This window comes from Podarcis vaucheri, assembly GCF_965113315.1.
Source record: "Podarcis vaucheri genome assembly, chromosome: 3".
Classification (NCBI taxonomy): Eukaryota; Metazoa; Chordata; class Lepidosauria; order Squamata; family Lacertidae; genus Podarcis; species Podarcis vaucheri.
In genome coordinates, this window is record NC_138761.1 from 52,037,653 (window position 1) to 52,052,586 (window position 14,934).

The window sequence follows — 14,934 nt, forward strand, 5'->3', positions numbered from 1 at the left end:
GTTCATAGTTCGCTATTTAATCTTGTTATATTTGTTTAATTTCTATTTTATAAGTTAGCCTGAGAAATATTTAAACTGAAAGGCAGCAAGTTTTAAATAAATAAAACTAAAAAGAAAAGCAATCAAGTATATTACTGTACAGAGAGAATTACATACATAAACCACTCTGAGCGCTTTATTGCTTAGACAGTAATTCAGTTGTACAAGCTAACAAACTTGTCACATTTTGCATGGATGATTTTTAATGTTCTAATGAACCAAAATCAGATTTTCTCAAGGAAATACTTCTTCATGACTGTGGCTAGCATGTTGGGATTCACCTAATTATGTCACATATAATTAATACCATCATGGCATGTTCAATGGAAGGTGTTTCTGCCCAAATTTTGACCATCTCCCCCTTTCTCCTGTTGTGATATAGCCCATCTTATTTTAGGGGTTCAGAAAGGGATAAGGAGGTGAAAAAGCCACTTTCTCTCAACACCCTTTCACCAACACTTCTCTGAATAAATATATATGCATATCCTGTGTATGACAAGAAAACTTGTGTGGCAACTCTGGTCAGCTCCGGTACATACTCAGAAGGAAATGCTGTCACTTGCCTCAGATGAATCAGCACGTTGCCTTAAATAAAATTTGAATGAACAGCATTCTACCATACCACATTCCACAGGCAGAAATACCATGACATATCAGTAATAATGCAGGTCATCTTAAATATGTTTCATCCATTCTAATAATATGCAGTGCAAGAATTTCAATCTCATTTTCAGATCACTAGGTCAGGGTATTCTGACTGAAAGCCAAAGGCCAAATCTGCCCATAATTGCTGAAGTGGGGAGAGCCTCCCTTCCTTTCCCTTTCCCTGCCACTTCTTGATGGCCAATCACACAAACCTCTCTTATACCTGTTTTCACTCCAGACCAGAAGGCTGAAGCAGAACAAATAGCATCGTTTTGAAGCTTGCAACAGATTTATTTCTACAGCCTTGAACTGAAGTCTATTGTTCTATAACATGTCTGCAATTCCATGGAGTAGCAATACAACTATCTACTGAATGTAACAGGTTATTCAACCATTAATTCAAGTGTAGTGGTATACAAAGGCAGGCCACAAAACCACAGAATGCTCATAAGGATTATGAAAGTTTATTTACTATTGGACACATACAAGATTAAATCCTGGCTGAGAGTGATTCTTTCTAACCTACTGAAGCCCAGGAATTTTTTTTTAAAAAAAAACTTCAACTACTGCACATTTAAAGTTGCATCCTGTTCATATAATGACCTGTTCATATGATGTCCCATAGGAACACATGTGTTGTCCCACAGAGTTTGATTTTGTCTCCCATACTTTTTAACACCTATATGAAGCCACCAGGAGGGGTTATCAGAGAACCTGGGGTGATGTGTTGTCAGTACAATGGTGATACTCAACTTTTTCTCTGGGATTTGAAGGAACAGCCTGATCTAGATAATGTTGCATTCCCCTAAATAAGCAGGTGTGTAGCTTGTGGGTACTGCATGAGCCGTATCTGTCACTTAAAGTCAACATGGCTTCAGTGGCCAATAAGCAATAAGCACTCTCCCAATGCTACTCTCTAGACTTGCCCCTACAGAGAGGATCACAACCACTACAATACAGTGTCTCCAATAGCAATCTCAGAGTGGGTCCAGGAAGATGCAATGGTAAATGGTATCAAAAGCCACAGAAAAATCAAGAACAGTAACATTCCCCATGTCCCACCCTCAATCAAGAAATTAGGGCAACAAAGGCTGATTCAGTCCTATATCCAGGCCTGAACCAAGAATAGGAAGGATAATCTAGACTACAGTAATATATTCTATGAGGGGCTGCCCTTGAAAATGGTATAGAGGTTTTAAAAGAGAAAACCTTCCTCCACACCTCTGCAATGGGGGGTGGGGACGAAGAGTGCCTCCTCTACAGATTTTAACAGGCAGGCAAGGCAAGCAAGCACGCACAGGGGAAGGAGGTGTTTTTTTCAGGTATTGGTGACTTAAATCATGTAGGGTTTTATACGTCATCATGAGCACCTTAAGCCAGGTCAAAGATGCCAATGACAACAATGCAATACTGTCTCCTAACACTGATTCAGCATCTGCACTGCCTCTCCTTATTCAGATGGAATGGATATCCTCAGCATGCTATTGACAACACTTCAATTTATTTTGGAAGAGGAGGTACCAATGAATCAAAAAGTAGCAAACGTTAAACTTTCAATCTCAAGAATCAGGGAGAGAGTTTATTTGAGCATTACTCATAAAATGTTTTACTGATAAGAAATCTTAAAATTATCATAATGAAAACCAGTTAACACCATCTCCAACACATCAGTCTCTCAATTCTCTAGATCTCTACAGCATCACAGCATACCAGTCTCAAAGTTATTACTTCATTACACAGCTTCCTACCCCACCTTCAGTTACACAGGCCAAACCAGAAACTATTTTTTACAACACCTCTCTGGGTTGTATGAGTCATCATCTTACTTCCTTTTATAATACAATCAAAACAGCTGCTCAGATTTAAAACAGATAACACTCAATGAACCTATGTTTTCCTTCGGATCAGAGACCACAGTAGCCACCTTTTATAGGGAATTTGCTAAGCCAGTTTATTGTGGCAAAACAGAATCCAAACTTTGAAATTATCAACCCAAATGAGAAGCTAACTATTAAGTTATTCAGGACAAAACTGCTTTCTCAAAAGTTTTTCTTCTTTCATAAATATTCAACAAAAATATTAAGGTAACAGCTATGATGCATTTTGCCACAAGAAAATATTAATGCATAAGAACGGGGGTGGGGGGTGGGATACCATTTTGAATCTAAGGGCTAGATCCAGAACTGTCCAACCCTTCCTGTCCCAGCAGCACTCTTGTTGAAGACCACGCCCCCACCCTGCAAAAAGACAAAAAAGGATTGAAAAAGCTAAAACACATTTTTAGTCTAATTGCTGGGAAAGTAGTTTCCATTCAAAGTAAACTGTTTCTCCCAGTACTGTTCTTTGAAGCTGGCCCACACTTATCCTTTTGACCTCTAATAGAGACGGAGAGAAAGTAGCCTACTGCACAAAGATTTAGAAACTGTTATTTGTTGCTTCACCCATTTTTGCTTTGGCAGGTGCCCCAAGAAGTTTGCCCCTGAGCTGGAACAAGTTCCCTACCCCTGCAGTAAGATCATTTACTAACTGAAAATGTCAATAAGACTATACTGTGACTAACCCATATTTATTTATAATTTGAGAAATCAACATACTACAGAACTCAGGTACAGTGGTTCCTCGGGTTAAGAACTTAATTCGTTCTGGGGGTCTGTTCTTAACCTGAAATGGTTCTTAACCTGAAGACCAATTTAGCTAATGGGGCCTCCTGCTGCCGCTGCATGATTTCTGTTCTCATCCTGAAGCAAAGTTCTTAATCCGAGGTAATATTTCTGGGTTAGCGGAGTCTGTAACCTGAAGCGTATGTAACCTGAAGCGCATGTAACCCGAGGTACCATTGTAGTTGGATGCCATACAATAGGAATAAAAGATTACCGGGGGCAGGGTGTCAGCAGATGACCCTAATGAGATCCAAAATGACATATCTTGGATCTTATTTAATACCTTTGATGACGTGCAGCCCCTGGTTCCACTAGAAAGTTCACAACACATCCTTGAACTAATAAATCACCTTTGTTTGATCCTGAAGTCAGATATTTTGTTTATTCTTTTACATAGAAAGCTGCCTTATTCCTGTTTAACAGGAGGACAATGGATTTTAGTTAATAAATTTGAAATTTAACATGTTTATATTAGACTGGATTGTGAAAGTTTTTTCTAATTGACAGAATAAACTAATACAAAAACCCAATGTATATTTTTCAAGATGATTCTTATGCATCTTAGCAGCAGCAAGAGAAAAAAACAAAGTGGGAGGAAGCTCAGGTAGGTGGAGCAGGATATAGATTACTACCTGCTGAAGAATTTTCACAGTGCTGAAGCATGAGGGATCCTTTTGTCTTGGTCACATTGCTGTTACAGTACTTGTGTTCTAAAATCTAGTGTCAGGACAGGCTATGATATAAATACAATATACAGCCAAGATTTCAATCACAATCCGAGACGGCTCTGGTTGTCCTAACAGATGATCTCAGTAGACAACTGGATCGAGGCGGGACGTGACTGCTGATTCTTTTAGATTTGTCAGCAGCCTTTGACATGGTCAATCATGATCTTCTGGACCACAGCCTTGCTGACGATGGGGATACAGGGCATAGCCCGTAAATGGCTGTGCTCTTTTATCTCTGGTCGGGAACAGAGGGTGACGCTAGAGAAGGAGATATCGTCGCGCCACTCCTTAATGTGTGGAGTGCCGCAGGGTGCAATCCTCACCCTGATTCTTTTTAACATCTTTTAACACCTTTATTTCTAAGCCCAAATTTTTTACTATTCTAACCACGAGCTCTAGCCTTATAGGTTCAGAAAACTTGAAACATATCTTAGTTTTCATAATTACCAATTTACTTAAAAAGAAGCATCAGTTAGCATCACTCCATAAACATTTTCAAAGTGTGATCCTTTCAATGAATAATTACTAAAATCAGTCAGGACACAATCCTATGACACTTTGCAGCTGCCACAGGATATTACAAATCTACCTGTCCACAGGGAGAGAGGGAGGTCCACCTCCTCAAGATTAAAAGGCTACGTCAAGAGTAGATCTAGGGAGGCTTTGGACCCGAGGGCTCCTATTCACTTGACACAGGAGGGAAAATATGCCAGCCCTGGAGATGGTGCCTTCATTTTCTCTTAATCCACTCTCCCTCACCATCCACCCAGCAATTAGAAGTCAGATTTGGCAGTTGCTTGGCCACAGGTTTTCCCTCCCCCCCCCCATTAGGATTGTTCTGCCCAATAATTTCAGAATTGTCAGGCAATTGTAGAAGTTTCTGAATAAGTATCTGAATCTCTGAATGACACATTATCCCTGTATGCAGTGTTTAATCAGTTAGATTAGCCTAGTTTAAAAAAACAGCAACATCTGATTGATATGCAGGGGAGTCCCAATGTATAAACATCTGCTGTCTATTTTAAAAGGCTGTTATTAGACTTACATATAAACACTATGAATGACAAGCATCATCTTAAAAGAGGCATTCACCCCTATGGCAACTGCTACAACATGCATGCACAATCTGAAAATATAACAAATGTGCTTTTTTACTTCAGAGGAGTTACAATTTCTTTCATATTCACATTTAAAATGATTACTTGATTAACATTGCAATCTTGCACAGACATTTCAGAGAATAAATCCCGCCAAACTCAGTAGAACTTACTTATTTTAATTCATACGAAGATCACAGGGCAGTTCACAAAATTAAAAAAAACAAAATGAGAGCACAATATACATAACACAAAAAACCCAATATTCACCCCCCCAATCATGTTTAAAAGGCTGAAGTACCATCCCCTATATTAGAAATAACTGAGTGATATAAGCAATACAGACCACTAAGGCATAGAATCATAGAGTTGGAAGAGACCACAAGGGCCATCGAGTCCAACCCCCTGCCAAGCAGGAAACACCATCAGAGCACTCCTGACATATGGTTGTCAAGCCTCTGCTTAAAGACCTCCAAAGAAAGAGACTCCACCACACTCCTTGACAGCAAATTCCACTGTCGAACAGCTCTTACTGTCAGGAAGAGTAATCAGCCAAACTATTACTTCTTAGTTACTAATAATATTTGCATTGAAATGTTATCTTGGGCATAATGTGTAGCAGCACAACTATGAGCTTGTGCTACTGCAGGTAAACAGCAAATCAATGTATGTGAACCAGGTCAGAGGGGTGCAGGAATCAACCTGTTTCTCCAAAAACTTCTTATTAATTTTAGTGAGAACAGCCTTGTGCCCATCTCTTTGGCCAAAGAGCCTATATAATGACACAATAGAAAGAGGCAAAAGAAGAAAATGGGACTGTTGTGTCACAGTCACTCTTTTAGATCTAGAACAAGGGATACAATACATCCTCTTATTTCATATGCAATATTCAAAAGCGGGTCATAGATTCATATAATCAGACTGTTAAATGATAGGCTCTTTTTATCATGTACTGCTTATTATATGGAATACAATAAAAGCATTCCTCTTTCAATCTTTGATATAGCACTTACATGATGCAAATGTCATGGGCAATCTCAAGTATTTACTTTTAGAGATGACTTTATTATTATTTATGGAATGTATACCCCATTCTTTCAATTTATTTCTATGTATTTGAATTGCTCAGGCTACCTTACAATATTTTTAAAAGAACATTAAATAGCTAAAACATAAAAGAATTCAGGTGCAACAGATAAAAATATATTTAAAATTAGTGCTAATCATATAAAGATCATCAACCCAGACCCTGTGATCATCATGATGCCCCACAAGAGGTCCAAAGGGTGGCAACACAAGAATAAACATCCCCCCCCCCTTTTAGAAAGATACTGGTGAGTGTTCTGCCTACTCCTGATGCAAAACAAGGTATAGTGGTACCTCGGGTTACATACGCTTCAGGTTACATACGCTTCAGGTTACAGACTCCGCTAACCCAGAAATAGTACCTTGGGTTAAGAACTTTCCTTCAGGATTGGAAGAGAAATTTTGCCACCGCAGCAGCGGGAGGCCCCATTAGCTAAAGTGGTGCTTCAGGTTAAGAACAGTTTCGGGTTAAGAACAGTATTAAGAATTAAGAACGAATTAAGAATGAATTAAGTTCTTAACCCGAGGTACCACTGTACATGTTTCAGAAACAAAGAATGTGGGTAGGGGATGTGGAGGCAAGGAAGGGGTCTAACCAAGATGAGGGAGAAAAGCCAACTCCTGCAGTATAGACTGTTTGAAAGAATGGCACAAAGAAGACTCCAGGGATGGTTCCAAAAAGCTAAATAAATGAGGATGTGGTGCACCCTCAGTTATAGGAAAAAACCTATCATATTACCTCACTCTCAAAAAAGCCTTTTCCCCGAAATCCAACATAAAAAGCAGTCACCTTATAAAACATCACTGTTGGTACATATAGCTCAGTACTGCCTACACTGACTGGCAGCAGCTCTCCAAGGTTTCCTGAAGAGGTCTCTCATACCTGTACCTGGAGATGCCAGGGACTGGAACTGTGGCCTTCTGCATAAAAAGCAGATGTTCTACCATGGAACTACAGCCTTTCCTCTGGTTTGGACCAGAGTATCATTACCTATGTACTAGTGTTTCTGAGACAATCCCAAGTGACATCAATTACACGCTATGCCACACAGCAAAAGCCAAGTCATAAGAGCATTTCACTCCTCAAACCTTATTCTAATAAGGTGGTCTTGCTCTTGATAAAAGAGTGGTGAGCTTGGACTTTTCAAGATGTGCAAAAAAAGTAATGAGTTCAATTATGGTGGAGTATGCTTACCAGCTGACACCATTCCTTCACAAGGGGTGATTTGATTAATGGCTAACTTATAAATATACCGGTAACTTGCATTAGATAAGACTTGGGGTTCTGCAACTAATTAGGGCAATTGTAACCTCCTGATTGTGGCTGTTACATGCTTAAATCAGCCCTGGCTTGAACCATAGGGGCTTTCCTCAATGGCTTCACTGCTCAGAGCAAAGTGAAATCACACACATAGCTCTGGGAATGTGAAAAAAGTGTCCAGTAAACAAAGGTCCCCAACAACTCCTGAAAATACTTACGTGCAAGTTTCATGGTCATACAAAAAGTAGCCCCACTGCTATTAACCTTTATGTGAAGGACAAATAAATTGCACTGCCCACATGACCAAACACACCTGGAAGAATCTTTCAAATAATGAGAAGCCAGACCTAAACAAAGCAGAGAGAAAAGTATACTTCCAAGAAGAAACTTATAGGGTGTGATTTAGTTTGTTGCAAGTTTTATTTTTTTGAAGGATTCAAATAGTTGTTTTAACAGCTTTTATCAATAATTTTATTGTTTTGTTCTTTTTGTGAACCACCTTGTGGAATTTTTTTACAATCAAGTGGTACATAAATGTTATCAAACGAATGAATAACATTTATGAAATAAAGTTGTTTCTCCTTAGGCAACCATATACTTGTGATTTCCCCTCTCCCAAAAAACTTTCAATTTATATGCTTGAACTATTTGATCAAGCATACCCACATCAAAAATGTAATGTTACACAATGGTGAAAATTCTATAGACCCCATTCTCACAATCAGATAGCACTACTAGCATTCTCTTCTTGACTGACCATGCACATTTTTCCAGAAAAATAAATGAGAGTAAGGGAAAGGCAGGCTATTATGATAGGCTATGGCATATAAAGGAAGTACAGTGGTACCTCGCAAGACGAATGCCTCGCAAGACAAAAAACTCGCTAGGCGAAAGGGTTTTTGGTTTTTCGAGTTGCTTTGCAAGACGATTTTCCCTATGGGCTTGCTTCGCAAGACGGAAACGTCTTGCAAGTTTGTTTCCTTTTTCTTAACACCGTTAATACAGTTGCGACTTGACTTCGAGGAGCAACTCATAGAATGCGGTGGGGTAGCCTTTTTTGAAGTTTTTAAAGACTTTGGTGATTTTTGAAGCTTTTCCAAAACTTTCCCGACACCGTGCTTCGCAAGACGAAAAAAATCGCAAGACGACAAAACTCGCGGAACGAATTAATTTCGTCTTGCGAGGCACCACTGTATTCATTTCATAAGAACACAAGAGTCTTGCTGGATCAGACCAAAGGCCCATATTGTCTAGTATCCTGTTCTCATAGTGGCCAACAACATGCCCATAAGAAGCACACAAGCATGACCTGAGCACAACAGCATTCTCCCAGAAGACATCTTTATTCAGTTATATACTATTTGCTTATATCAGGCTCCACAACCTTTTTGGGTCTGGAAGCACATCACTACATGTCCAGATCTCATTCACGTTATGACATTATCACACTCCCAAACTATTCCTGATTGGCTGGGATCACTCAGGGGTAGAAAAAAGACTGGCCAAAGAAAAAAGGTACAGTGGTACCTTGGGTTAAGTACTTAATCCGTTCCAGAGGTCCGTTCTTAACCTGAAACTGTTCTTAACCTGAAGCAGCACTTTAGGTAATGGGGCCTCCCGCTGCTGCCGCACTGCCAGAGCACGATTTCTGTTCTCATCCTGAAGCAAAGTTCTTAACCTGAGGTACTATTTCTGGGTTAGCGGAGTCTGTAACCTGAAGCATATGTAACCTAAAGCGTCCGTAACCCTAAAGTACAGTGGTGCCTCGCAAGACGAAATTAATCCGTTCCGCGAGTCTCTTCGTCTTGCGGTTTTTTCATCTTGCGAAGCACGGCTATTAGCGGCTAAAAGAAAAAGGAAACAAACTCGCAAGAACTCGCAAGACGTTTCGTCTTGCGAAGCAAGCCCATAGGGAAATTCGTCTTGTGGAACGACTCAAAAAACGGAAAACTCTTTGGTCTTGCCTGTTTTTCGTCTTGCGAGGCATTCGTCTTGCGAGGTACCACTGTAGAAGCAGGGCAGGGCAGGTTGCAAACTGCAGCAACATATGACACTCACTGGGGTTCAAGGAATTCTACTTATTTTGCCTCTCATGTTTTCTGAGGGCAAGACTCCTGCTTATTCTGAATTTGAATTGTCATTTTTCTGCTCCTGACTTACACAGATCAACACACTTCATTTTCCAGTCAAGGAATAACTCTTACAAGAAAGTCCATGAAAAGATGGGATAAAAAGCAATGCAAAATTTGGGCCCTTATGAACTAAATATTACAGAAGTGATTCCCATAAAAGGAATCTGGCTACATTATCTAGTCATTATTGTGAGTCAAATGTACTTCCTAGTAGCATCAAACCATACATCAGCTGTGAACTTACTAAGAGGCATTAGGGAAGCCACTTTCAGTCTCAGTCCATATGTAATATACAGATAATTATGCTTTTCAGACTGTTGTAAGAACTACTGAGGTAATATTTGTAAAACACTTTGAAAACTTGAAGAGCACTGCCCCGGATTGCACATCACAGTTAATAATTTACAGCAATGACATCTAAGAATATTCTTTCACTCCTTCTTACTAGTATACAGAGAAAACAGGGCATGATTCCCTGGCTTCATGCCATGTCTATACCTGGGATCATGATTTATTTCATGCCAACAAACTGCAAACAGTACGCCAATAACAAACCTTGGCTACATATCATTGTTTCTTGTGAGTGAATTCCTGTTTCGGACATAACACAAATCCAGGGACTATGGTTGCTTCCTCCAGCACTGGGGGGTAGGGGGAGAGGGGAGAATTTAAATTGACCTCTTAGGTGCAACCAAAGTAAACAATTCACCATTCACCTTAGTGTGGCATGCAGTATGAATCACTAAATTGTTACAACTTCAGTTTATAACTTAGTTGTTTCTGTAAAATAATTCAGCAGTGAGCGTAATTGTGGAGTCTTCTCTGAAACACCTTTCCAACACCTATCTGGGATATTTCAGCTAAACTATGCTTTCACAACATGCCCAGTTTCACAACTTATGCCCAATTAACTGGATACATGATGTTTGCCCGTAGCAGACCGGCAGTTATACCACCCACAACATATAAAAGTGTAGTAGAGCATAAAAAAAAATAGAGCTGTGGAAAGGAGGTAGAGAGGGTACACAATGAGCAGTCCAGTTGCCACAGTGGTGGAGACACTCCTGCACCACAGTCAGACAGGAGGAGATAGTGGAACCACTGTGAAGGAAGTGCAAGGCTTGTGTGTAAATGGCAGTTTGGAGGAAATGAGAAGAAAGTCACAACATGGCTCAGGTGGAAGCCTTACTGGACACACTCACCCAAGAAACATTTCTGTATTGCCAAAGCAAAGCTTTTTTTAAATAGTTCAAACAGGCACAAAGGCAGTCAGGTTCACCAGAAGTCATCTCATGGCACACCCAACAACCACAACAAAGTTCTGGCTGCACCTGGAATTGTGTGTGTGTGTGTGTGTTGTGTTCATTCAAACATGGAAGGTTGATAAAAAAGGCATTAAAGATGAAGCTTAAAACAAGCTCCATAATAAATAATGAAATTAGACTAAGAAACCATCAGAGGAACATGTAGGTCTCAATGCTCCAGTCAGAAGCATAGATATTTTAGCATTATGTGTAGTAAGATAAGAATCAAAATAAGTCTACAAATGACTGAGCCCTGGCCCATTTGACAGGTCATTTTTCTAGTTCTACCAGTCCCATTATCTAAAACAGATTTGAACAGGAATATCACAATAGATTTGAATAGCTAATCTAAGACAACTGGATCTTCAAGCTCCTATGTTGGCAGCTATCAACAACGTGACTGCACAACTCTAACCTGTCATAAAATGAGGAGAGCCAAATGATCAGATATAAAAAGAACTCTAATAACAAGCCACTTCCAACTATATTAGTGCTAACACTTTCTGAAATGGAGATAGATCACATACATTTTTGTTTCAGCAGAAGACCATGGAAGGCTTATTATTACATAAAATGTAAATTTAAACACTGCACAAATGTGTAAGGGAACATAAGGGTATTTCCTTTAAAGCTAAAATGGGTTCAGGATCTTTGAAAATAAATCTGAAATAATTCTCTCTAGATGTTAACTATTTAACACTAATGAAAATAAATCAATTATTCATCACTGGGCTTTTGTTAACAACTAAAGACTAACCGGAGCCAAAATCAAGTGTAAATTTCCTTCTTTTCCTTGGGAACAGGCACATGATCAGCCTCCACCCAATAAGCAGAGAGCACAGTCTTGTTTTGCCAGCAGAGAACAATCTACCTATCAAAACTTCCCCCACACCACCTTTCATACTTAACCCAAGCATACAGACTGACCAGCCAAAAAGAATGTTGACAACAACCTATTGGGGTGTGGCTTTAACTTTTTAAATTTTAAAAAAGTATCCAATCTTTTTCATTTAAAAAAAGTTTTAGTAGGAAATCTAAGTTTTTCCTGTAGAACTTGTTCCCATAATTGTGAAACTTGCTCATAATACTAGTTTTATGAGCATTTTCAAAACCATTCTGCTAATATCATAGGAAAGGAAAGCTCCCCTCCCCTTTTAAAGCTCAGCAGCTCATTTCAAGAAAATTATTTGTGGACAGATGCAACACTTTTTTACAGGTTGGTTTCCAAAACGGGTTGGGATAAAGTAGGCGATTTTTGCACTCCTTTATTTCGGTGAGATGATAATAATTACATCTCTTTTCCAGGTCTTGATCTCTACACCACACCATCCCTTTCAATTAAGAGTAATTCCCTGATAACCCTCCCTCCCATTTCAGCCCGGATGCCTACACAACAAGCCTATTCTTATTCGATACACGCCAATGTTTTCCCCGCCAAACACACACAGAGAAACAAACAAACGATCCCCTGCGACATTTCCTCCTAAGCCACGATGTTTCAGGGCACGGCAAAAGGGGCAGCCTGTTTCCATAAATGCCACTAGTCCGCGAGACCACTTCGAATCAAAGGAGTACTTTAGGGGGGGGGGTGGAATCGACGACCAGCGGTGATAGTGAGGATGACGGGGAGGGTTCAGCAAACACTAGCAATCGCTAGAAAGAAAGGCTGAGCCAAGCCCTGGAGGGGGCGGGGTGGGCGAGTCCCGTACCTTGCCGGGCTAGGGGCTGCAAGACATGGGGGGGGGGGGCTCATATCAAAGAGAAAAACGAGAGCAGCGCCTCTTCCTCGCTGGGTGTAAAAAGATTGGGGCAGGGAGAGGGATACTGTCTTTACAAAAGAAGGGAGACACGGCGGGTGCAGGTACGGGAGGCTTATCTCGTCGCCCAGAGCAAATGAGGGCCCGTGCAGGTCGGTCGGCCGGCCGGCCTGCCTGCCTGTCCCGCATCCAAAGGGGATTTTAGGGGGCGCTGGACATAATCTCCCTCCATGTGATCGTGCCAGTGAAGTGGGCACGAGGAAGGCAATAGTGTAATGAAGGATCTCTTTTCCCGGAGGGGGGGCGAGGGGGGGCTGCCGGCTCCCTCACCTCGGGAAGGGGCGGAGCCTCCCCTGCGCGAGGATGGAGGCGTCTGTAGGAAGCGCCGCCACCGCCGGCCTCACCTCCGTAAGGAAAGGAAGGGAAGGGGGGGCAGTAGCTGGCCGGGAGATATGTCCGTGTGGGGCTGCGTGTGCAGACGTTGATCCCCTCCCCCTCCGCCCGCTTTCGGCTCTGGGAGGGAGAAAGGGGAGAATGCCGGCCGAGCGGGCGCTCACCTCGGTGGGGGGGCTGATCTCGAACAGGTCCAGCCGGTTCGCGTTCCAGTGGTTGATGATGTCGGCCAGCTTGCGCCGCTCTTCTTCCCGGCTGCCGCCGCCGCCCGACATCCTCCTCAGCAGCCCTCCGGGGCTCCCGGAGCCAGGAGCTACACGGCGGGTGGGCCGCGCGGAGTTCCCGGCGGATTTGTAAGGGGGCGGAGGGGTCCGAAGGAGGGAGGAATCCGGTCGCTGGTGCCGCCCCTCCTCGCTCTCACCAGCCCAGACTTTGCCCTCTTCTCGCTTGCTGAGGGAAGCGCGGAGCGGCTCCTGGCTCGGTGGCAGCGCTTCCTGTTCGGTAGCGTCTCTCAGTCCTCCGCCTCGCGGAAAGCCGTCGCCGCCGCCTCCTTCCCCGCCCCGGTTGTCTCCTTTCCTCCCTCCCCGCCTTTTCTCTCTCTCTCACACACACACAGAGAGAGAGAGAGGGAGGGAGAGACACCGTTCCGTGCGCGCGGCCGCTCAGCCGTTCTTTCGCGAGCGCGTCACAAACGCCGCTCTCCTCCTCCTCCCCCCACCCATCCTTCCCTGCGCGCGTGCGCGTGCGTGCCTCCTCTGTGCTTCTAATGCTCGGGTGTCAGGTCAACAGCCCGGCGAGCGCGCGCGCCGAAAGAGGGCCGAGCGCACGGTGCTCGCGCCTCCTCCTCCTCCTCCTCTCGCTTCTCTCTCTCTCTCTCCCCCCGTGTGTGAGGGGGAAATTAGCAGTTGAGGGCGTTTTGGTTTGAACTAAGCGAGGACGGGTAGAGAGCCGCGCGGTAGCTTGCCGTGGCGGCAAGAACAATGAAGGGTGGCGGCTGAAGGGGGCTGGGTTTGTGCGTGGCGGCGGGCTTCGGAGGCAGGCGCTGTGGAGGATGGCAATCGCGGGAAGGGATTAATTGTTGTTTAGCCATGGTGCTCTCTGGGGACTCAGAAGGGAGGATTGCAGCCTTCCTAAGCGTGTGCATGTATATAATTATATTTTCTTCAAAAAAAGTGTAAATAGAAGCAGGGTGAAACTTGCTGAAATAAACCCTCTCTTCTCTGCCTGCGAGAGTTTTGGCAAGTCCCGGTCACCCACCTGCAATGCTTCATGTTTAAAATGGGAATAATAGGGAAATTGCTATGCAAGTTTTTGCTGGGAAGTAAGCCCCACTATAATAGGCACGGGAGGTTTCTCCTCAGAAATTATGTTTAGGACAGCAGTTTGAAAGTAGGGTTACCCAAAATATTTAACTAGGTAAGGTTTGAGAAGGTAGTGAGCGAGGCTGCCTTCTCTGTAGACAGGCATAGTATTGCTGTGTTAAATATCCCTTATTAGGAGTAAGGCCCATTGATCGCAGGTGGGTTTTGCTGCACAGTTGCCTCCAGCAGCTCTTGCACTAGGACTGGAAGTGCCACAGGGAAATACTTCCCAAGGAATGATAGTACTTCTAAGCACAGGTACCTGGCACAGCCCTGGCAAAGTAGGCCCTGCCAAAGTTGTTGCTTCCTTGCAGAATCCGCCAGCAGCACCTAGGATGAAAAACTGCACAGTAAGAATCTCTGTTGAGTGACACAAGCCGGAGGGTTGGCATCAGGATATTGTAAAATGCAGCTCCCTGTTCACATTATGTGCTTGTGAGAATGAATAAGCCTGGCTTCTTTCTGTCTAAA

General features: G+C 42.7%; 1 protein-coding gene and 1 long non-coding RNA gene across 3 annotated transcripts in view; one reads left to right on the forward strand and one right to left on the reverse strand.

The window, feature by feature from the left end:
- The window catches only part of AFDN (afadin, adherens junction formation factor), an 86,944-nt gene extending 73,275 nt beyond the window's left edge, over positions 1–13,669 (reverse strand). For both annotated transcript variants that reach the window (XM_082217125.1, XM_082217126.1), the window contains exon 1: positions 13,267–13,669. In XM_082217125.1, the coding sequence (XP_082073251.1) occupies positions 13,267–13,377 (111 nt within the window). In that variant the 5' untranslated portion in view covers positions 13,378–13,669. The remainder of the gene's footprint in view (positions 1–13,266) is intronic.
- A 218-nt stretch (positions 13,670–13,887) lies between these two features.
- LOC309529279 overlaps positions 13,888–14,934 on the forward strand; it is a 34,207-nt gene continuing 33,160 nt past the window's right edge. Inside the window, exon 1 of the long non-coding RNA XR_014218146.1 lies at positions 13,888–14,240. This is a non-coding gene — a long non-coding RNA (uncharacterized lncRNA). The remainder of the gene's footprint in view (positions 14,241–14,934) is intronic.